The sequence below is a fragment of the Tasmannia lanceolata genome, unplaced genomic scaffold (assembly GCF_043159265.1).
Source record: "Tasmannia lanceolata isolate RefF3 unplaced genomic scaffold, GAP_Taslan_0.1 ptg000015l, whole genome shotgun sequence".
NCBI lineage: Eukaryota > Viridiplantae > Streptophyta > Magnoliopsida > Canellales > Winteraceae > Tasmannia > Tasmannia lanceolata.
The window spans coordinates 48,355,646-48,379,084 of NW_027518692.1; the positions used below are offsets into that span (position 1 = coordinate 48,355,646).

The 23,439-nt window shown below is 38.7% G+C and overlaps 2 protein-coding genes across 6 annotated transcripts; both read right to left on the bottom strand.

The window, feature by feature from the left end:
• Positions 1-2,087: 2,087 nt before the first annotated feature.
• On the bottom strand, positions 2,088-9,888 carry LOC143891749 (protein MEI2-like 2). Of its 5 annotated transcripts, none has more exons than XM_077396283.1 (13): positions 9,730-9,888; positions 9,456-9,554; positions 8,553-9,022; positions 6,708-6,866; positions 6,503-6,619; positions 6,223-6,374; positions 5,330-5,421; positions 4,213-5,185; positions 4,020-4,104; positions 3,866-3,934; positions 3,191-3,370; positions 2,957-3,020; positions 2,692-2,828 (listed from the first exon to the last, which is right to left on the bottom strand). In XM_077396283.1, exons 2-12 carry the CDS (start codon positions 9,541-9,543, stop codon positions 2,988-2,990), a joined length of 2,418 nt encoding a protein of 805 aa, XP_077252398.1. In that variant the 5' UTR covers positions 9,544-9,554; positions 9,730-9,888; the 3' UTR covers positions 2,692-2,828; positions 2,957-2,987. The 5 variants fall into 5 exon arrangements, with proteins under 5 accessions (XP_077252397.1, XP_077252395.1, XP_077252396.1 ...); XM_077396284.1 differs by having other exon boundaries at positions 2,747-2,837; XM_077396282.1 differs by lacking the exon at positions 2,957-3,020 and having other exon boundaries at positions 2,088-2,828.
• Positions 9,889-14,544: 4,656 nt separating this feature from the next.
• On the bottom strand, positions 14,545-15,078 carry LOC143892041 (uncharacterized). Its single transcript, XM_077396516.1, has one exon. The coding sequence runs from the start codon at positions 15,076-15,078 to the stop codon at positions 14,545-14,547; it is 534 nt and encodes a 177-aa protein (XP_077252631.1).
• Between the last annotated feature and the right edge of the window lie 8,361 nt (positions 15,079-23,439).

Below are 23,439 nucleotides of genomic sequence, written 5' to 3' on the forward strand. Positions count from 1 at the left end.
CGATTAGTCCATGTGTTTATGTGTTTTTGCGATGGATAATGATAAATTCGCACACTCTCTAGGATAATCCGCACCACTCTAGCATAAAAGTCTCCAGAATACGCTTCTTCACGGGGAGCGAATTATCCTATAGGGGGCGCGAATTTGTCATCGCCATTTTGCGATTAGTCTAGTGTATGAATAATCCCCACCGTTGATTTAAGTGGGCCATGGAACCAATCTTTTTTGTGGTCAATATGTCCTGTATGTAAAAAAGAGTTTAAAGCGAATTAAACAAGACAAACGAACAGTAGAATTGCCTGAATGTTAGAGGGTTGATCCTAACCCTTTATAGATCGGAGGGTTAGGATCAACCTAAGGAAATAAATTTTGGGGGCACAACCTATTTAGGCTGTGGCCCATCTAATTGACGGTTTGGATCCTATGGTGAGTGCCATTCCCTACTTTTAATAAAGTGAGGGGTGCAATGATCAAATTGCAGTAGTGCTGATAACATTTCCCATTTTTTATTTGGATTAAGAGTCCTAAAGTAGAGGGCGAGCCTTGGTGGTGACCACCGGTGACCTGGTGGTCACGGGTTCGAGTTATGGAAACAGCCTCTCAGCTAGCCCTTTCCTAGACGCCCTGCAGTGGCGGGGGAGCCCCGTGCACGGCAAATACACAGGCTTACATTAAAGAATTTTAAGAAGAATATATTTTGCAAAACAGGGAAGGAGAAAGGTAAAAGCGAAGGTATATTTGCCATTTTAAACATGTCAACAAGGGATTTGCTAGGCAGAAAGGCAGTTCCCGGCTGACTGTTGCATGAGAGAACAGCCACATAGACTAACTTTTCATCATATTTTGTCTTATTCATTTGATTCATGCAAGTCAGCCGTGAAATGCCTTTCTGAGAAATTCCCTAGCAAATCCCTATTAACAAAGAAAAGTAACAGTGGGATGTTTTGGCAATTTTGTTTTTCTAAAAACCACTTCTTATATGTAATATGGCATTCTTAAGGACTGATTAGCATATATTTTGCCAAATAAGGACTAACGGCCAAAAAACTGAAAAAAGAAGAAGACGAAATCGTGATCTTATGAGATGAGGCTCGTCGAATATGGACCGTTCATTGAATGGGACCCACAGCCAAGAATAAGTTACTTGGTTTGGACCCACCATGCGATGGTTAGGATCATTTGATTGCTATGAGATGTACGATTGGATGACCAGTTCAGGAGATGTTGACATCATCTGGAATGGATTTCATACTGACATGTACTAATCTGAGAATCTTGTTGTTGAGACGTACTGTATTCATAAGAAGATCACTCCACTAACATCATGTTAGATGTATTTCTATCCAGGAGGGTGTTCATTGTTAAAATCCGGGTGCATTTATCAACACCATTACCTTAACCGTGGCACCAATAGTACTCAACTCAACTAAGCCTTTGTCCCAAACTAGTTGTGGTCGGCTAATGAATCCTTTAGAAAATTTTCATGAAGAAGGTGAAAGGATCTACCCGGCTCAAATTGACTATGTTTAATCCTGATACTAGCAACTGGGTTCGGCTACATGGATCATTTTCTTCCATTCTCTCTTATCCAAGATCATGATCTATGTTATGTTCCTAGCGATTAACTGTGGCACCAATAGTATTAGTTTAAATTGCCAAACTGTGATTTTGACTCAGAATCCGATCAACACTCAGAAAGCTATGCAATAAAAAGAGCACATTATAGCATAAACTTAACAAATATAGTTAATGTAGTTTCTTCCTCAGAGCCCTGCAAATCCTTTCACAAGAAAAAGTAAAAGTTAAAAGATACACGTAGAAGAAGCAAAGAAGGATAAACAGTAAAAAAAAGCTGGTTAGATTTTAGCATGATTTGAGTTGTTCGATTTCCAACCTCCTGGATTTTTCTCTCTATATACTTTTTGTGGCTTACAAATCTGTTTCTATCTCTCTCGTATTTGACCACCTTGGTCTTTGGGATTATTTCCTATTTTTAATATAATCTCTCACCATAAAAAACTGTAAAATCATGTCAGCTTCGCCACCAATATCAGAGAGTTCAATCAGTTAAATTAAAGTCTGCAATGGAAAATTCAAATAAAATTCTTTTATTTATTACACAGAACAGGGTAATGATGCTGAAATGGAACATATGTGCAGTGTTTTTTATGTACAGTGTTTACATACAACTTTTGATATATTCAAAATAAACACAACACAACAAAGGAAAGAAGGCAGGTTCTGCTGCCTCACCCTCTATACATCCTAAGACTTTCCCTAGTACTCCCCAATCACCCCTACAATATGGACACGTATCCACATCATATAGACATGTTCATATTTACAAGTTAACTTAAAATGCCCAAAGGTAACTGAACCATTGGACAAACTGGTAACAATGCACTTACCAGCAAATAGACAACACTCACTTTCACCTGTACACTTTAACACTTCCCCTTCTCTTAAATCTCAAATCATATCCCTACACAAAAACCAAATGCATCTCCACTCTGATTCATTCAAAGTTTTCTTCTGAAATGATTTGGCGCATCCATTGCTTTCAAAGTGGACACCGCCTATAATACAAAGATCACCCGCATCCTTTTCTCACTTTTTTTTCTCCCCCATTTTATATACCTAAATTACCTACCAACAGTTACTACTAGCGACTGTGCCTTTTGCTGCAACAATCTGTTATCCTTCCCCCAACAACTTTTCTCGAGTTTCTCGCAGGAATTACCCTTTGTTGGAGTTTCTGGTGAGTCCTCTGAGTTCATCCCTTCGTGTTGACACACACGGATATTCAAACCATTTGGGGGGAATGGTTCCTGAAAAATCTTAAAACATTTAGCATGATCGGCAAGTCAGTGTCTTGGTATTATGTTGTACTAAAAAATAAATGCAAGGTGGCATAATAAACACACAAAGTTCAGAAGAAAAGGAAAGGAAACTCAACTCAACAACTCAACAAAGCCTTTTTCCCCAAACTAGTTGGGGTCGGCTAAGACAAGGAAAGGAAACTAAAAAATAAAAAATAAAAATCAGTACTTCCAACCGTGATGGTGTAACCTTGAGTTAAGAAAGCCAGCAGGTATCAAAAGTGTGCTTATAGTTAGCATACTATAAATGTATGTGTCATTTGTTCAAAATTCAAGTATTTTCATCCAGTAATTTTGCATACTCAAGTTACCTGATCACCAGTCTCTGGTACCTCAGAATGGAAGAGAATAGGGCGGCAGCGCTTGTCCTCGTTCATCAAACTTGAATTCTGGAAATGGGTAACAAGAGCTGCCTTGCCTTGGATTCTGGCATATGCCAATGAAGCAACTTTCTCACTATTAAACTTCTCCCACTTCTTCCCATTGAATGCCTGAACATGTATCAGTAGCACGAGTTAAGCTTTCCAAGATCCTCAGATTACTGTGTTAAAGATTTGAGGGTTGGTTTTGTTTTCACTTTTCACAATCCAGGATTGAGATGCTGGGATTTAAGCCTTCCCAAATACTAAGAGGTTCATAGCACATGAGATCCAGGATTCGAGGCAACTATGGATTCTCATGTCCACTGTATGGGGCCTATGGTCAGATCGAGTGTTTTAAGCTTTTTGCGTATGGAGCTTAGAGTCAAAACATGAGCTTTTATGTGGTGTTTGGGCGTACCTGTAATCAAGGTGCCGCCCTTGATATTTGATCCAACAGCAGCCAACTATTTAAGGGGTTGTCATTGGATCAAATATCAAGGGTGGTACTTCTGTCGCACACCAATTACATGCAGATAGGCACATACACAATGTTATTTCACTCAAAAGAATTCCAATTGACAATCATAAAAAAAATTCTTCGAGGCTTAAGGACAAAAGGAAAACCTGATAGAATGGTATGATATGTGAAGGAGAAATCATGTTGATAAACGCATAGCCGACATTGCATTTATTCTTCACACGGAAGGGCACCATTAGATGTAATTCAACAAACCAGTATCATCAAACCTATTTGCTAGATAGCATGGAAAAAAATTACCTTAAAATCAATTGGCAAGTAGAGAAAATCATAGGTACCCCTGTGATTTTCATCAATAGCAGCCAACAGCATCTTTGAGGTGTACCTAGACAAACAAAAATCAATCTTACCATCAAGAATTTTCAGCCTCTGATCTTACAAAGATCTTCAGAGATCAAAATCATTGAAAAAGGATAATAAAGAGCTATATTACTTATTTGGGATGTTTTTTAACATTAGAGTCGTTTTGCTATCTTCCCCGCTAACAATTTTATCCAAGTCAAGCTGATATTGCATCTTGCTGTCTATCTGGTTCCCATTGTTCTCAACTCGCCGACTACGTCCACGATCAATCATTCCCTCAATGCTAGTAGTTACAGGCCCTGGGTATTGGGCCCCACCACCAAAGAATGTAGGACCCATTCTCAGTGAGGACATCATTCTGAAATCGGATGAACCATTTTCAGACATGTTTCCTGAAAGACCAACTCCAGGACTCCAAGCAGCTCGAGCACCCATATTTATTAAGAAATTTTCTTCATTTCGGTTTAAACCTATGGTTCCAAAAGCAACTGGGTTCAAGAAAGATGTTTCTGGTGACCTGGGGAAAAAGCCGAAGTGCCCTTCAAAAGGAACACCGGATGGAGCAGATCCAACATGATGGTGGTGAGATGAGCCAATAAAAGAGCCATGATGATTAGAGTAAGGAAACCCTTGTCCCTGCCCATTAGATGTGAAGGAATGGCTGATTGATGGTGTTGTCCAGGCAGAAGTAGAATGGATGTGCTCGGGATAAGGAGTGGGACTGCCCCAGAGAAACTGGGGCCCACTCAATGTTCCAATACCAGATGGATTTGAGGTTGGCGGACCAAAAGAAGATACAGTTCCCGGACTTGGGCTCATATTTAGCATCACTCCGCTACCTTGCTCCGGAAAGGAATGAGAATGCTGGAAGGCAGCTCCATGACCTGAATTGTTGGAAAATGCCTGGTCCACATGGTTAACCCTACCTTGGTCCTTCCCAATAGGTGCAATCTTGATGGAATTTGATATCATAGGAGGTAGAATGGAAGCTAATCCACGCAAATGGTTACTGGCTATAGGAAAAATGCCTCCTATAGTTGGGGACTGACTAAGCGCTTGCAAAGAGCCATTTTCACTCGGACTGCTGAATTGTGCCCAACTACCTGCCATAAATGTACATTCATCTCAGATTGTAACAGGTATATTTACAGAAACAAATTACAAATAGGACCGATCAATAAAGAAAAATTAAAGTATGAAGTATAATCAAATTAGATGGGAAAAGGATATGCAGTAAAACAACATACCTGGAGGAGAATTGGTTATTGGTGAACCCACTTGAGGTCGATAGATTCCGGTTTCATCTTGTTCCAGCTCTTGAGTGAATTGCTGCATCAAGCTGAATGTACAAAAGAATTCATAATTTAGTGCACAATTAAGAAAAAAAATCAGGAAAGCAGTCGATCATCTGGGTCTTTCTTCTCGAAACTTTTTGACTCGTTCGTCGTTATCACCTGTCATGTGGGTTTGGTTGACTCTAACCCTTTTCTGGGTCTGTACTTTTTGTTGGACTGGTTGACAGGATAAAATCCTGACAGTTGATCATTTGCACACTAGAAGCAGGGATATTCTGACCATATGTCATATGTGTGGTTCGGAGGAGACAGATGATCGTCTGCTCATCCACTTAAGTTTCATGAGAGAGAGAGAGATATGGGTCTTCATCTTCAATTTGTTTGGACTTTGGAGTATGTTGGGCAATGCCTCATCATATCATTGTTAGTGTGTATGCCCTAAAGGCCAGTGATTTGTGTATTGAATTCATAGTCATTAATAAATAATTTCGTTTCATGACATCTACTGGGTATTTTATAGAAATGCTGTGCATCTTGAGCTAAATGGACACGCATCAAATTATTACAAGATAAAGAATATGTCTGGGTCCAAAAATGATAGAATTACTATATCTACAATGGCAGGCTCACATCACATCAAAGTCAATTATATGACGTTCTGTCTACCAAAAAATCTTATAGTCATTATTCATAATGAAAGGTTGAATGGAATCCAAGCAACAGTGAATTATACCAAAACTAAAATAAAGATAATAAGTGGGAAAGGGAGGAAACAGTGTTAGGTTCCAGCCCTATGCAGTTGCAAAGAAATATAGAACGAAAAATAACTAAATCAATAGATGCACCTCCTCCGTGCTCCACCTGGACGGCTAGGTTCAAGTTTTATGCGCTTCCCAGCTATGTCACTCCTATTCAATGACTGAAGAGCTGCCTCTGCTGCTCTGACATCGTAAAATTCAATAAACTTATGGTGCCGTTTGTGCGGCGTCTCTCTAATCTGCTCTATGCAACAAGAAAATATTGTAAAGAACCCAAGATTAATTGAGTCATCTGAAAGAATGCTTATCAAAAGAAAACAACGACAACAACAAAAAAGAAGGGAAAATTAAAGTGATGAATCATCACCTCCTTGACTTCCCCATAAGCCCCAAATATTTGACAGAGATCATCATTTGAGACCGATGGATCCAGATTAAAAGCTACAAGAGTTCCTTGGTTGATATCCTTGTCTGATGGATTATCCTGGAACCAAGCATTAAAAAAATTCATGCCTGAGGCAATAACCCTTAAATGAGCATAACAATGGAAAGTAGATGTTAAAGAGAAAAACCTTGGGAATTGAAAAATGAATGTCGAGCTTTCTCCTCCGCAATGGCTTATTTTGTAACGCACGCATAGCAGTTCGAGCAGCCCGGATATCAAAGTAAGAGATCATCACAAATCCCCTGTGTTTGCATGCAGTGTAGAGAGTCCTGATATCACCATGTTGCTACAAAAGGAAAATGATACCATAAAGCCCACCAACATACGAACTTGTAAAAAAAAAGCAACTGGACCAACCAAACAACGGAAAAAAATGACTTGTAACAAGCATCCAGCCCAAAAACTATGTTCTTATCAGTTCAACTGTTGACAAAAATTGTCAGAATCAAATCTTGATATGGATATGTAATGATCCGGGCTGATGAATCTGTTCATTTGCATCAATGTGGGATAATGATAAAAGAAATGGAAGAAAAGAGTTTACAAACAAATATGATTAAAAAAAATAGTCGGTTAGGGAGGTTGAGGTTGAGCTGGGCATATGTAATCGCTATAATTCAATCCCAGTATTTTAGAGCACATAGCATGCAAATGACAGAATACAAACATGGGCAGAGCCTCTCATTCAGAACCATATTTCAAAAGATGCAACATTAACAAAGAAAACATAATGTGAAAAAAGTGAGAATTGGAGCCTAAATTTCAAAGATAAGTTGTCAAAATAGTTGCGTTGCAAATAGAGTAAGGGTGTTCCGCCAATAGGCATCCCCTCAACTTAGAAATGAAAAGGTTATCAACACAGATGCTTCTCTTCGAGGAGACAAAGCTTCCATTGGATCAGAGATTGGGAAGGTGGCATCATTTCTGTTTTCTCTATAAATAAGCCTGCAAAAAATATCCATGAGCTCGAAACCGAAGCCATTCTGCAGGGGATCTTGCTTGCTGGTAGTTTTGAGGGGAACCAGTTGTGGATAGAATATGATTCTAAGGCTGCTGTCAACATAATTTCTGGCATCTATTACTGCCCTTGGAAGCTTATCCCAACTGTTGAAAACATCCTCTCCCTCCTCGTATACTCTGTGTTCTTTTTGTTTCTCTGCTTCTTGGAACTTAGATCCCTTTCTGTTGGCCTATGAGCCCCCCTAGTTGTAATTGCTATTTTTAATCAAATTCTGGTATGGGTCCTGCCTAACCCCAGCTTGCCCACCAAAAAAAAAAGAGGTTATAAACTGTGTATGAATGCAAACAGAATTGACGGTGTAACATGACTTCAATAACAAACAAAACAGGATCTGTGAGAGCATTCAATTAGTGGTTAGTGTCCAAGAATCAAAAGTGTACTTGATGAGTACAACTGACGCAGGTCGGATCTACGGAAGGGGTATTTGTCACAACTAGATTAAAGACTAGGATCTGAAAGTGGACTGTTATAAGAAACGTAACATATCTAGACAGATATGTTAAAACAGGCGATCCGACCTTTGGATTACTTTGAAAACTTGGTTGGCTGACTAAACTCTTAGGTTGACAATATCTATATTTGAGGCAGATCTGATCGCACAAACTTAAATGCCTGTGAGTCTTACAAACTCTGCAGAGGCTTCCCAGCAAACAGCTCCTAAGTTGACTCTTCATGTTTACTCATGACATGCTAGAATCTTTTCCCAAACAGTGATGGCACTGAGTTTGCTGCTCTTTCCTATTAAAAAATAGACACTCACTATAACAACAACTAAGTATATGAATGTATGTATACATTATAGATAGGGTATGTAATGGGAACACCATTCAACTAATTAAGTCAATTAGTCATACAGAAACAGAAATTACCAAAAGCAACTGAAATGTGAACAAATATTTCATAAAAAATCGTCTCAATGAGAGTTTTTTTTTTTAAAAAGAGAGAATTTACCTCAAAGAGAGTCCACAGTTCTGAATCCTCAACATTACTATTGATGTTCCGCACAAATAACGTCCTAGAAGGATGCTCTCCATATGGATGCTCCCCAGCAACAGCTCCCACACCATTTGGAAGACCATACTGACCAGTTCCATTTCCAGGATAGCCATCACTTATACTTACCTTTCCCAAGCTAATGCTCAGACCCTCTTGAGAGTCATAATCCAATTCCATACCCCCTCCACTACCAAAAAGATCATACTCTTCCAAGTCCTCCAACTGACTAGGCAGCCCACTTAGGTCAAAATCATCCAATATGCCAGCTAAAAGCTCATCTTCATCATCAGGCAGCAGGCTTCCAATTGTGAGGGGCTCAATGTCGACAATAGGCTCCTTAATGTCGACATTGTTATGTAGTTTATTTAAATTAGAAGAGGCATCATCAACAGATTGAATGGCATGTTCTGCGCCTCTGAAATTCACTGCACATTGATGGAAACAAGTTGTAGAAATTCATTTCTGTGGAACTAATGGATATAGGAGCTGCGAAACAACCAATTACTCCAAAAGCTTAAGCTATTAGAGCTTGTGTTATTTAATCATTTATACTTAACAGGAGCAAACTGATACAAACCCAAGGAGGATCATGTATGATCAATCTTAGCCGTCCACATGACCACAATCCAACCGTAGATCTTTTGAATTTGAATAATAGCCAAGAATGGTAGATTGACAAGAAAAAAAATCTAGTAGTTGATTTGAATATGAATAATGGCTTGTAATTAGGAAAGAATCTTTTTATTAGTTAAGCTGAATTTGAATAATGGCTCTCAATCAGTTAATTAGAATTAGAATTAGAAATTCGTCTTATTATATTTGGGATCTTATCACAAACAGAGAATACGAGATGCATACAATTTTCATGTCGCGTAACAGGTAATGAGGAGGAAAACAGGGTAGAATCACTTGATCCATGATAAGAATCATCTGAAGACTGCTCCATTGCATCGCCTTCTGATAACAGAAAACAGGAGTCAGCGAAATAAAAACTCATACAATCGTATGAAATTCTCAATTTCAGTTGCAAAGTGTCTTTACATATAAAATCGAAGACTAACATCTCCTCTCGGCACTGGAATTTCACAAAAACCAGTGAAAATCTCAAAAAAAGGAAACAGAGATCGCTTACCGTTTCCCGAACCAGGTAACTCAAATTCAGTCGGGGGAAACCCTAAGGAGAGAGATGATTGGAGGGAAGAAGTAAAAAGAGCCGAAAATGATAGAGAATATAAAAACTCAAAAATAAAATAATAGAGGGGGCCCGAAGGACACTTTTGGTGGGTCCGGATTCAGCTATATTTGAATCCCTTTTGGCGTCCGTTGATTCAGATAATATATGATAACCTTACTAAATTACCATCAGTTTCTTAGAGAATTACTATACTACCACTACTGTGGGAAGAGAATGAGCGGTGAAAGCTTATTTTTGATTTAGGGAAATGATTTTAGCACTCCACTATTTTGATACGTGGAAAGCTTCTTGTCTGTCTTTTAGTGTTTCAAGGGTTGTAAAAGGTTATGTACAGTTCCCAAAAAGCTCTGACAATAATCAGTTAAAAACAAAACGATAAGTTACTTTCTTGACATATCATTAGAGTCGAGTGCAAAAATAATTTCCCTTGATTTATCCAGAAGAGAAGAATAGTGGTAAGTAGGTGTGTCGTTACTAAAATAGAGAGTGAATATAAATGAGACGAGGGAGGACAACTTTTTCTACTATTCTTCAACCAAAATTTTACTATTTTTTGTAGAATTTAGTTGGAAGATGAGTATGGAAAACATTAGTTTCACATGTGCGCCGTATGAGGAAAAAGCAATAATTATATCTTAAACATGTTAGGAATGTCAAGTGGAATTTCATTACAATTTTGGCAACCAAACAAGGAATCGGAATTCATTGGCATTTGAAATTCCAATGAATGCCCATTTTTTACAATTCTAACTGAGCTTTTAGCAAAAGCCCAACAAGACCCGAGCCAAATTGCATCCCTACTGAATTGCTTTGGCTGCACCTCTTACCATAGTGCACAGTGTGTAATTTGACATTGGCCAAGAGAATATACAGCGTCGATTTCTCAATGTAAAATCGGAAGCATCTGTTTACAAATTAATGTAATTCTCATGTGGGTTTCTTTGAAAAATAATTAACTTAGTATTTTTTTTTTTATAACTCTCTCCACATAAGAAACTACGGTGAGGTTATGCCTTTAAAATAACAAAAAAGCTAAATGAAAAAGCTTGTAATCATGCTTGATGAAGAAAATAGCACACCAATTCCTTTCTTTAGCTAATGATGAATGCCACAAACTTTTCCAAAAGATAATCAATATATTCTGTGAAGCTGATTTATCTAACCTTGTCTTGTGTCATTGTTAACCTTTTTTAGAGCACGTCAATCCCTTGAGAAAAGTTTTTTTTTTTTTTTTTTTTAAGTGACATTTTAACCATGCTGCCGTGTTTTCGACTTCCAACCGCTCAATCAAGGCTTATTTTTATTCCTTAACCATATTTGAGACTTAAAGCAGAGAAACCAAAACATATACGTGGGCAACCATTCATGTTAGAGACAGTGAGCATAACCTTGTTTTCCATGAGGGTGTTCCCATAATTTTCAGTAAAATATTGGGCATTTAGTGGGCCGTGTAATTAGTTATTGAATAAGGAATTTTGCGAGGCAATTTGGTGGATAGCCATTTTGGAATTAAATGAATAAGACAAAATTTGGTAAAAAGGTAAACCTGAGTTAAATGAATAAACTGTCGTATGAGGGTTAGCAAAATGGAGAACTTATATGATGGGTGGCCATGAAAACAGGGGAAGTCTAAAAAAGTAGGTACAACGCACTTTTTTTTATGATCCAAACCGTTCATCTATGTGGGCACAACCTATTTTTGTATAAGGGTTAGCAAAATGGAGAATCTTTATGATGGGTGGCCGTGAAAACACGTGAAGTCTAAAAAAGTAGGTACGGAACACTTTTTTTGATGATCCAAACCGTTCATTTGTTTGGGCACAACGTAAATAGGTTGTGCCCCAAAAATCATTTCCATAGGATGATCCTAACCCTCTGATCTGTAGAAGATTCCATAAATAATTTTTGGAAATCTCCATATTCATATCAGTTCAGATCGGAGGGTTACGATCATCCTATGGAAATGATTTTTGGGGCACAATCTATTTACGTTGTGTCCAAACAGATGAACGGTTTGGATAATATAAAAAGTGGGCCGTACCTACATTTTTAGATTTCACGTGTTTTCACGGCCACCCATCATATAAATTCTCAGCAAAATGAGTCCACCTCGATAATGATTGAGTCCTGGTGTAGATGATGTCACCTTGGTAGGAAGTTCCAAGGGCTATTTGTTTTAAAAAACTGATGATAAACTCTCCCTTAATTCTCCTTTTGCAACATCATATCATGCCAGCTCTTTGTACTTTGATAGGTTTAAGACTGATACTGGAGGTATCATCTTAAGGAAATGATATAAGCATAACCATATTTTGATGTTTTCACTAACCCATCTTGTCTTTAAATGTTTAAAGTGCTGTCAAAAGGTTATTACATTTCCCAAAAAAGCTCTTAGGAGCCCGTTAAAGAAGAAAAGACAGTTGGGTTTGTGCAAATATCAAAATAAGGTTGTGCTGTAACATTCCCCAAAGTTTATTTATGTGGTGTGTGCGTGTGAAGTCCGGTATTTTTCATTAAGTACTGTGGAGCCCACTTCGTAGGATGATCCAAACCGTTCATTTGTTGGGCCACAAGGTAAATAGGTTGTATCCTCATAAATTATATGATCGTAACTCTCCGATCTACAGAAGTTTCTATAATGTGCGGTCCACCTATAGATCTCAGGGTTTAGGATTATCCTATGGAAATGATTTTTCGGGTACAACTTATTTACCTTGTGGCCCAATAAATAAATGGTCTGGATTGAACTATGAAGTGGGTCCTACAATACTTTTTGAAAATACCGTACTTCGCGCGCGCACCATCTAAAATCTCAATTTTTGATATTTACACTATTTGTGTATATATTATTCATGAGGCAACTAGTTGAACCTTTATGACACAGTAAAGGGCCAGCCTCTTGTTTTGTTATAGGTTACATCGTATGCTCCAATAGGAAGGGTTGGAGGAACATTTCAAGAACTCCAAAGTGAGGATTGAAGCGTATATAAATGAGAAATTCCAACCTTCACGTTGCATGAAAAAGTTGGTGGTGGGGGTGATGATGATGATGAAAATTATTGGGTGCAATAATAATTGGATGGAGTGGAAATTAGAGCGGGCGAGATTTGGCCTTTTCCTACATTAAAAGTCAAGCAAAGGGCTAAGCGTCACAACCATAAAGTGGAGCAATTATTTAAGGAATTTCTGATCACATCTATCATTGAATTGTTCTAGGAGGACAACCAGCCCACACGCAACATTGGGACGATTGGCCACATGTACCACTTGATTTAATGCATGACTGTCTCAGTCCTAAAGGGCTCCGTGTTTTAGCAACCATGAAAAGAAATTAATTGATGGAATATTAGTAGGGCCAGTCGTGAGAGATGAGCTGAGAGGAGACTTTCTAGGGTGGGAGAGTGGGGAGCATGAAATGCCCATGAAAAAAGAAAACATGAAAAGCCCTTGAAAAAAGTAAAAGAAAAGGTCAATTTGAAGTAGGGTGGGAGAGTGGGGGAGCTTGAAAAGCCCATAAAAAAGGAAAGAAGACATGAAAAGACCATGAAACGTAAAAGAAAGAAGAAAAACTCAATTTAAAGTAGCATATTTTTTTCACTGTTTGTAGGGATTTTTCTCTCTCTCCATTCGTATCCAGTTAAGTCTCTCCCCTCCGCTCTCGCCCGCTCTTTGTTCAAAAGCTTGCCCATGAATATTCCATGAAATAAGCACCCCCCCTCCTCTTCTCTCTCAGTACATATATAAGGAAATTATCAGCAGAATCATGTTTTGATAATAGGCACTAAATAATGTTCGCTCACTGTAATTGTAATTTTGTATTTGAACTTGTGTAAACATTCTTACGAGTCTACGAATATCTTTATTTCATTTATCTAATAGCTTGACGAAGTGAAAGCCAAAAAAACGATTAAAGTACGCAAGAGGAATTATCTAACGTGACGATAAAGCGCTTCCACTTTTAAAGGAAACAAACCCACTTCCCATCACGACTCTCATTCTTCCGTTTCCGCAACCCTCTCTTTATCCCTTTTTGATGTGCTCTTATGACATCACGAGCAGAATGATAGTTGTGTACGCCAAGGTCTAAATAATAAGATATGTGGTGTGTTGTGAGGGATTTTATATTGCGTGTGGCCATCTAGTCCTATACTTTTTACTGTACGACCCACTCCATAGGATGATCCAAACCATTCACTTATTAGGCCACAAGATGTGCTCACGAATCATTTCCAGATGATGATCCTAACACCTACGAGAGTAGAGAGGTTTCCATAATGTGCATTCTTCTATAGATCGGACGGTTAGGATCATCCTATGGAAATGATTTTTGGGGCACAAACTATTTATGTTGTAGCAGAACAAATGAACACTTTGGATCATCCTATGAAGTGGGCCATACAGTAAAAATATTGGACCATACACCCACACACCGTATAAATTCTTGTGTTTTGAATTGGGATAAAGATAGCAATCCTTTTTTTTTTTTTTTTGATTGGTAATTTGGGGTTAGGCAGACCCCCACCAGATTTTATTAAAAGGAAAGAGATTACATACGGTTATAAATGGATTCAGAAGGATTACATTCAATTCATGAGGAATAACAGAAGAGGGAATTGGAAGACCCTTACAAGGGCAGGAGATCTTTGATAAGAAATCAGCAGCTCTGTTTCCTTCTCGCCAGATATGAGAAATAGACCAGTTGTCGAAACTAGATAGGCGCTCATCAAGTTGTTCAAGAGCAGGCATTTTCATCTAAGGACATGGAGAGGAGTTTTGGATCACTTTGACTGCTGTCAAGGAATCAGATTCTATCCAAAGATTTTTGATGTTCATAGATTCAGCAAGGAGAACTCCGTTGATTATAGCATCAATCTCAAGAAGATGAATGGGAGTTGGAGCACAGTTCAGTGAGAACATAGCAGAAGACATGCCCAAGTCGTCTCTGAGGATGCCCCCAATTCCTCCATTGTCACTGGTTAAATATGCATCCGTGTTTAGCTTGCTGAACAGAGAAGGAGGGGGAATCCCGGAGCAAGTCTTTGGAGATGTTGAATTATGAAAAAGAGGGATGTTCCATAGGTGAGTAATTCTGACATTTTCTTCGGATATGGAGTCATCAAGTTTGAGAAACAGAATTCTGTCTCTCGCTGCTGAGATGATTGATTTCAAAATGTATTGCTTGTGCTTCTTCTGATTGTCGTGCACTCTTCGGTTCCTTTCAAGCCATATGAAGTGGATTGTAGCGGTGAAAAGGATTCGGGCGAGGGTTGCGGTTTGGCCTTTCATTTTGAATTTGCCTCTGATCCAATCTTCCTCTTCACCGATGGATTTTTTTTGCTTCTTCCGATTGGAGATGTGCCATAAAATTTGCTGCTAAATCCAGGCGGAGTAGCTGCACGAAAAGAAAATGTGATTGTGGGACTCAGAATCCACATTACATAGAGAACAGAGTGTAACTCTCAAAGGATCTTGGAAGGAAAGTCTATCTCTAGTGCTAAGCTCCCCTTGGATAGCTAACCAAGAGGTTGTACTGAACTTGAGAATATCCTAGGGAACCAAATAGACGAGGACCAATTTTAATGATGGTTTTTGGTTCTTATGGTGTTCCAAGCACTGAAGAGGGTAAAGAGCCCATATGAGTCAGGTTTCCAAAGTACTTTAGAATGCAGCTTTGAAGTGAGGAGGGCTGAATCAGTGAGAGCTTTAAGCTCAGAGAAGTGAGGTAACAGTTGGATCATATTCCACCACCCCTTCTCAATGGTCTCCTGGATGGAGGCATTTGAAGGAATGAAGTTTATGATGGAGCCAATGGAGGGTTGGGAAGAAATATGGCCATTTGGGTGCCAAGGATCGGACCAGACTTTCATATTAGAGTTAGGACTAACAAGGTAGCAGGTGTGAGGCATTGCAAGGATCTGGCTTTGATAATACTCCGAGAGGCCCATGAGGGACTGCTAGGCATCGGCAAGCTCTATATGCTTCTGTTCCTGATGTATTTGAGGTTGAACCACTTCACCCATGGAGTATTTTTCCGAACCAAAATGTTCCACAATTGTTTCATTTGAGCAGCTTTGTTGAGGTCGAACAGGCTCCTGATTTCCCAGACCCCCCTCTTTCTTCAGCTTACATATTGCATCCCAAGAGATATTGTGGTAATTTTTCTTCCCACTTCCTCTTGACCAGAAGAAATCTCTGAGGATTTTCTCAATTTTCTCCAGAGTATTTGAGGGAATGTGAAACGCAACCGACCAGAAAACCTGGTAAGAGCTGAGAATCGTTTTTATCAGCTCTGCTCTCCCAGCTCTAGAGAGAGTGTTATTGGACCAAGAGGATATTCTGCATCTGACTTTGTTAATAATTGGCTGACAGTCATGAGATGTAAGTCTAGAAGTTATGAGGGGGAGCTCAAGGAATTTGATGGGGAAGGATCCCTCACCAATCTTAAGGATATTGCAAATGGCTCTCTTGGAATTTCTTTCAACACCTGAGAAGAATATTTCACTCTTAGCAGGATTAAAATCAAGCCCAGAGCATTTCTTGAAGTGATTTAGGCAGTTTATGATTCCGGAAGCAACGGAGGGGGAAGGGTTTGCAAAGATCATGACATCATCAGCGAAGAAAGTGTGGGAAATGGATAGATCTCTGCGACAAAAGGGGGTAGAATAAAATAGCAATCCTCATATAAAATCTCACTTATATAAAATAAAACAAGGGAAATGATATCAACGCTCAACCCAACTCAACTCAACTCAACTCAACTCAAAGCCTTTGTCCCAAACTAGTTGGGGTCGGCTAAATGAATCACTTAGAAAAATTCATGTAGAAGGTAAAAGGAATCTACCCGACTCTAATCATGGTTCTAGTTGGGTTCTTCTACGTGGATTATTTTCTTCCATTTTGTCCTATACATGGTCATGTTCTCTAAAATGACATCAACATTGCAATGGTTTTATAAGATGCGTGACACATCTTGTCGTGTAGCATTTAAAGGGCTGTCAGAACATTATTATAGTTTTCAAAAAGCTATTACAAGCCCTCTAAGTACTAAAAGACAAGATGCTTTCTCTCATCTTATAAGACCAGTGGGAGTTTTGAAATCATTTCCCTAAAATAAAGGTAATGTTGCCTTTCCTACTAGATTGAGTTGAGTTTTCAAAGAATTTATATGCTGGAGGGCATGCATGCACGTGCACGCAACCCAAAAATACATTGAGATGCACATTGCTTGGGTGATCAAACGATTCAGCTGTTTGGCCCTGAGAGTTCAATGCAGGCAACCAAATGAGGAATGACATCTAAAATTCAACCAAAATTTCGACGGACTGCTGAGAGTATGTGCAACCAAATATTGCCTATGATACAGTCCATCTACAGAATAGAGGGTTAGGATCATCTAGTGGAAATGATTTTCAGAGCACAGCATATTTTTTTTCAAAATAGAAAAGAAAAAGGGAATGCAAAACTAACGACGTTCTTGCAAAAATCAAGGGCAAGTCGCCCCCAAAGGCCATTTGTAACATCACCGGAATAATAAATACCAATATGTGACGCGAGTCATTGGCGGAGGGGTCGTCCTTGCAGCTGGTTTCAACAAGGGCGCCCTTCATTTTAGCATTCTTCATTAAAAATCAAAATATACGTTCATACAAAAGAGGAATGCTAAAGTAAAAGGTGCCCTTGCAAGAAACAGATGCAAGGGCGCCCCTATCATCAAGGTGCATTTATAATAGCACGGACCATTGAGCTAGAGGCCCAATCCTTATAATAAAGAGGGATTTGCTAGGGAACATCGCACAAGGCATTTCGCGCCAAGGCTGTTGCATTTGAGAGCTGCCACCTCAGATGAATTAAATGAATAAGACAAAATTTGAGCCTGTGTGGTGTGGTTGCTCTCACATGCAACAGTCCAAGCGCAAAATGCCTTGTGCGATGTTCCCTAGCAAATCCCTAATAAAAAACACTTTTATAACGTGGATCAGATAGGTTGTCCTCGTGGGTGGTTTTCACAAGGCCGTCCTTCAGTTGTAGCGTTTCCCTTTACAAACTCACAATTGTGAAGGAAGTATAAACTATTGATGTGCCCGGCAAAAGTTGCACCAATTAGACGGCTAGGATTGTTTAGCTCATGGTCCATCTATGTTTTGACATCAGATCAACGGTCCCTAATCATGTCCATGCGATCCTTATGGATAAAAAAGCCAATCTTAAATCTTAAAAGGGTTCCAAAGCGAGATCTAGAATTGATAAGGTGGCCATCACACGGATGGGAGTGCCTATCATGCACCACAACATTTGAGGAATGCTTAGTAGGATGGGCCCCACCCAAGTTGATCCGGACCGTCCACCTCATATTCCTTAGAGTGGATCTATTGGCCCACATATCACATCAATCTACAATCAAAGATTCAAGTACATGCATTTTTTTGGGCAGTCGATTTATCAATTTGGGGAGTCGATTTATCACTCCCTTTTTTTTTTTTTTTTTTATTGTTGAATTTGGACTGTCAGAAACTAGCGATCCAAATTCAGAAGCCAAAAGTATACATTACGAATTTACGATCGTACAATTGCACAATTCCTGGACCATTGGACTTGAAATGTATGTATACAAATGGACCGTCCAGATCAAACAAACCTGGGTCCTGTAGTATTTCTCACACCCTCTTGCTCTTTGTGACCCATCTTTGATGATAACCATCCAATTGGTGGCAATAAGGGACCATTTGCCCGTTTGGATCCCGAGAAGATTTTGATTTGGATTTCTCACATTTGCAGTCCTTTTTTCCATCGTAATTTGGATCGGATCAAATTCTTGAATTTCTAATTCAGCAGCTGACAGTAAAAACAATCAGATTTCTAAGTTAGCTGTGGAAATAAGAAATTGAAAATCCAAAGATTTGACAGTTTCCTTTACCCTCTTTGCTCCTCAACCTCTCCCTCCAATAGGAAGTACCACCCACCCTCTCTCTCTCTACATGAGCTGCCGGATTTATTCAAATTGTATTCAAAACTCAATTCCAAATACAAAATGGGAGGTATCCAAATGGGCCCTAAATGTATTCACAATTTCGCATTCAATGGGAGAAAGTCTATCTAGTCGATGAAGGGTCTGGATCAGTGAATAATGGGCCTTGCATGCACAGTTGCAAGCCCAAGTGAAATTGAGGTTTGATTGACTCAAGCATTTTATAATTCCTCCTTATATATTGGTGACATAGGAGTGGAATTAGCTAGCCTGTTTTGCTGAGAGATTAAATAGGTGTGGTGGTTTTAATCTATTCAGCAAAGTCTATCTAGTGGAATAAATTATATTGCTTCAGTATTTGTGTTTTTTGACCCAACCTCTGCCATAGCATCTCCGTGCTGGTTGTTATTTATTTTGTTTTGGCTTCCATTTTGTGAGATTTTATATGGTGTAAGGCCTAACAACAATACGGCAGGGGTACCACCCTTGATATTTGATCCAACATTAGCTTACTTTTTGAGAAGCTGCTGTTGGATCAAATATCAAGGTTGGTACTTCCGCCGTACAAAAGCCTTATTGCTGTAAGGCCTTGCACCATGTAATTTCTCCGATTTTGTTTCAGCTGTTTTGTATGATATTCTTCGGGTTATGTTTCTCCTTGTGCTTGGGATACACTAGTGTGACTTTTCTTGATTTGCTTTATATCACTTGTTGGGTTCATTCGTAGCTGAAAACCATCAAAACCAAAACAAGCACCTATAGCATGTAGCGCTGGAAAAAAAAAATCATCTATTTGCATCATTTGTGGAAAATGAGAGCTTTGGTTTCCGATCATCAGGATAAGTGCATGCAAAAGAGAGATTTTCATCATTTGTGGAAAATTATGATTCAACCTCATACCGCTACAAGAAACATTGGAAATACCGGCGTTTTTTGTAGCGTCGTTCTATTAAACTGTCGTTAATAATATATATGCACCGACGTTCATAGAAGAAACTCGGTGCATGTATGTTCCCGCACGAAAACCTTCACTCGCCTTAAAATTTTCTTATTTATTATTAGTGACGTTATTGAACCATCATTAAGGGGCTGTTTGGATACGCGGATTTTATAATCCATATTTTTAGTTTGAAAACAGTGTAAAAGAGGGTATGAATCAAGCTGTTGGATGCTGTCCTGGCAGTGTTTTTTGGATTTTAAGCAAGAAAATCAGGTTTTAAAAATCTCTCCTACATCCTATGATTTCTAAAACTTAGAAATATGGAGGATATGCTAATCTCTTGCTGATGGAAAGAAGGGCGAGGAGTAAAAAATGAGTCAAAAACGATGGCTGGTACTCTACTTCCCTTGTCTCTAACCCTCTTTTACATTGTTTTCAAATTAAAATCCTGGATTCTAAAATCCACGTATCCAAACGGCCCCTAAAGGTTAATATTTTCCGACACTTATTATTTAAAACGTCGGTAGTAAGATTAATTTATTTTGGACAGTGATAAATCGACCCCCCCCAAATGATAAATCGACTCCCCATGTGTCTATCTCTCTCCTCTTTCTCTCTCTAACCCAGAGGAGAGAGAAAGACACATGGGGTGTCGATTTATCACTCCCCTTTATTTACTTAACTATTTTGAATTTACCGCTGAACCATAAAACACCGACATTCATTCATAAACATCGGTGATTAGTGAATTTACCGCTGAATCATAAAACACCGACATTCATTTATAAACATCGGTGATTAGTGTTTTAAGTAGGAAATTTTACAGAGTTCTTCTCTCCCGCGCACGACTCGGACTCCCTTTGTTCGTTCTTCTCTTTGGTTTTTAGTGTTTTTTCACAGCCTCGTCCTTCATTGGATTATGTCCATCCACAAGCCTAAATCCTGGGTATTTTAGCTGCCAAATTTCTCTAATCTCCCAAATCTCTCTTAGAAGGTGTTTTATTAGGGTTATTTTCAGTTTTTTTTGGTTGCAAACCATTTGGATTTTTTCAGTTTTTTTTCCCGTTCAAACGAATTGGGGTTAATCTCCCTAATCTAACACATGTAATATATCTTTGTAGGGTTTTCCTCAGATTCTCTTATTGTTGGCTCCGTTTGGTTGCCAGTTAAATTTTGGTCCCAGCAAGAGTTAGTTAAATTTTGGTCCCATCCGATGTTTGGTTGCCTTTTAGCACTAGGTTTTTTTTAATCCCACTCTTGTAATGATTGCTTGTGTGGTGAATTTTTTAATCCCACTTTTGTAATGATTGCCTTTTCATCCCATCCCAAAATAACCCCAGGAACAAAAATAAACTCAGGAACCAAAAATAAGCTTGAGAAGAATTTTTTTCTACCCAACAGTTCAAGCAACCAAACAAAGGTAATTTTTTTCCCATCATAATCCGGTCAACCAAACATGGGATTTTTATTTTACCAGGATATTTGTAGGACTTTTTTTTCCCACCTATCTCCCAGGGTATTTTTTTCTCCCACATAACTCCCAGGAATTGTAATCTCCGTCCGCCGAATGTCACCTACGTTTCATCTCCGCCATCGATCAAGTATAACTTAGTCATGTTTATTACTGCCATCTACAACAGCTCATTTTGAAACGACTTAGGATCCCTTGATGCCAATCACCACAAACTAAATAATCATCTCCTTAATATTTTTCTTTTTGAGAAATAATAAATTGATTAAAAGCAGTTACTTAATGATCACCCTCGTTTGTTGGATATTATGCCCCTCGTGTTCAGACTTTCCTCCTCCTCTACTACTTTCCCTCTCCCCTAGAGATATTCATGCTCGGTCTTCTTCAAATGGTCCTTACTTTAACCAATTAAAATAATCAGGACTTACTGGGTCGCCTCTCTTCTATTCCCCTTAAGTAATGCCCTCATTCCCTGATTGCCCCTCCTTTCATAGGAATAGAATTGAGTAAAACAAAGCTTGAGTTAGCTAAACTCTAGCTCCCATATTGCAGATTCATAAGTCGAGAATGAAAACTTTGGTAAAAGTATTAGAGTTATAAAGTTTTTATCTAACTCCCAAAAAAATCATTATTTTCAATTGATAAGCATGTTACCCTATAAGATCTTTAATTTAGTTGTTTATTTCTTTAGTTTCTGATTCCTTGGGAGTTGGGGGCATTCAGTCTCCCAGAGCTGCTAATGTATTTCTACGACATTTAGGGTCTTTTATGTGGTGAACAAACAATAGATGTAATTATGTAGATTAAGTAAAAGTACTTCTCCCTTGCATCCCTTCAAAACATACCCATCAACCCCTCTCTCAAACCCAATCCAATGAAGAGCCGAGCAAGCCTTTTAGAGCATTTGGGACTACGCAATTATCAGTAAAAAACCCATTTTTCTGCATTTCACAGAAACCCAACAGAGATTTTTCATTGAAACCTTCCCTACAATGCATCCAATCATTGCAGCCCACTAGAAAACATTTTGTTTATGGAGCGTGAGGAACAAGTCAGTAGCCACCATTAAACTTTCACATTTTGCGTAGAGAATCACAAGCTTAGTTTCTATATACTTGTTTTTGGTGAAAAATGGGCCTTTTTTTAAGGATAAGAGCGTGAATTTGCTGACATTGAAAGAGCGCACGCTCGTATATGCATCCCTGAAGGAGTTCTCCATAGATTCTGGTCCGTTTGATGGTTTTCGGAAGAGATGTGGTGGAAGTAAGAGGTGTAGAGATGTTTGGTATTTCCTTTGTTTGTATTGAGTTTGTTGAGATGGGTTGTGGATAAATGAAGAGATTTTGTGCGTTTAGTTGGGGAGGAGGGTGGTTTTGATGGGGTGGGAAGAGGAAGAGACGCCATGCCTATGCATGGAGAGAGACTGGGAAAGGAGAAAGTAAGAGAGGATATGGTAGTGATCAGTTGATCTCTAATGTGCGTACAATTCCATATGGCTATTTTTGTCATCATTTCCAACGACAAATTCATACTATTTCCACCCCTTTTTCTTGTTTTTTTATTCTTTCTGGAATAAAGTTGCTTTGGGATTTGCTAGCGTCCATTTTACATCTAGGCATAGTATGGGCCTGGAGTACTAACCCTGCTTCTTCCCATTGTCATTGTTATTTGTATGTTTTTTTTATTGGAAACCCCTTTCCTTAGAAAATTCAGTTTAGCGTTAATTTATTTATTGGAAAACCCTTTTCCTTAGGAACATGGAACTGCAATGGATTTTAAAATGATATGGTTGTTATTAATTGCAGACATATAAAAATTTACTGGAATTAATAACGTGGGTTTTCTTTTCATATGTATCAATCCTTCCAATATATTTCATCTTGTTCTTGAGAAATTCACGAAATAAGCAATGGACAAAAGTTGGATGCAACTGCCTAGGTATGCCCCCCCAGAAGCGACATAACCTTTTCATAGTAAGATTTGATTTTTTTCATTATTTGAAGATACAGATCTTACATTTGTTCAAATATGTTTTAAATAGGATTGAACCAGCTTATATGCATGGTGCTGTGGAGTTTATTAAATTTGCACTTGCTAATACAGTTTATGGGAACAAGTTCAAATGCCCATGTGTTAATTGTGCCAACATTCAATTGGTCGGTGTTACTGATTGCTATGATCATTTGATCGTCGATGGGATCATGAAGGGCTACACCGGATGGGTTTTCCATGGGGAAGCTAGATCATCGGCGGGTGATATGGCTGGTAGTG

What these genes read in the sequence shown, in the direction of transcription:
- LOC143891749 (XM_077396280.1), bottom strand. Translation starts at nt 9,543, where the DNA reads ATGGAGCAGTCTTCAGATGATTCTTATCATGGATCAAGTGATTCTACC. An exon ending in AATAACCAATTCTCCTCCAG is followed by an intron (nt 5,186 to 5,329) that starts GTATGTTGTTTT and finishes CATTTATGGCAG; the next exon opens with GTAGTTGGGCACAATTCAGC. An exon ending in TACCAGAGACTGGTGATCAG is followed by an intron (nt 2,838 to 3,190) that starts GTAACTTGAGTA and finishes AAATGTTTTAAG; the next exon opens with ATTTTTCAGGAACCATTCCC.
- LOC143892041 (XM_077396516.1), bottom strand. Translation starts at nt 15,078, where the DNA reads ATGAAAGGCCAAACCGCAACCCTCGCCCGAATCCTTTTCACCGCTACA.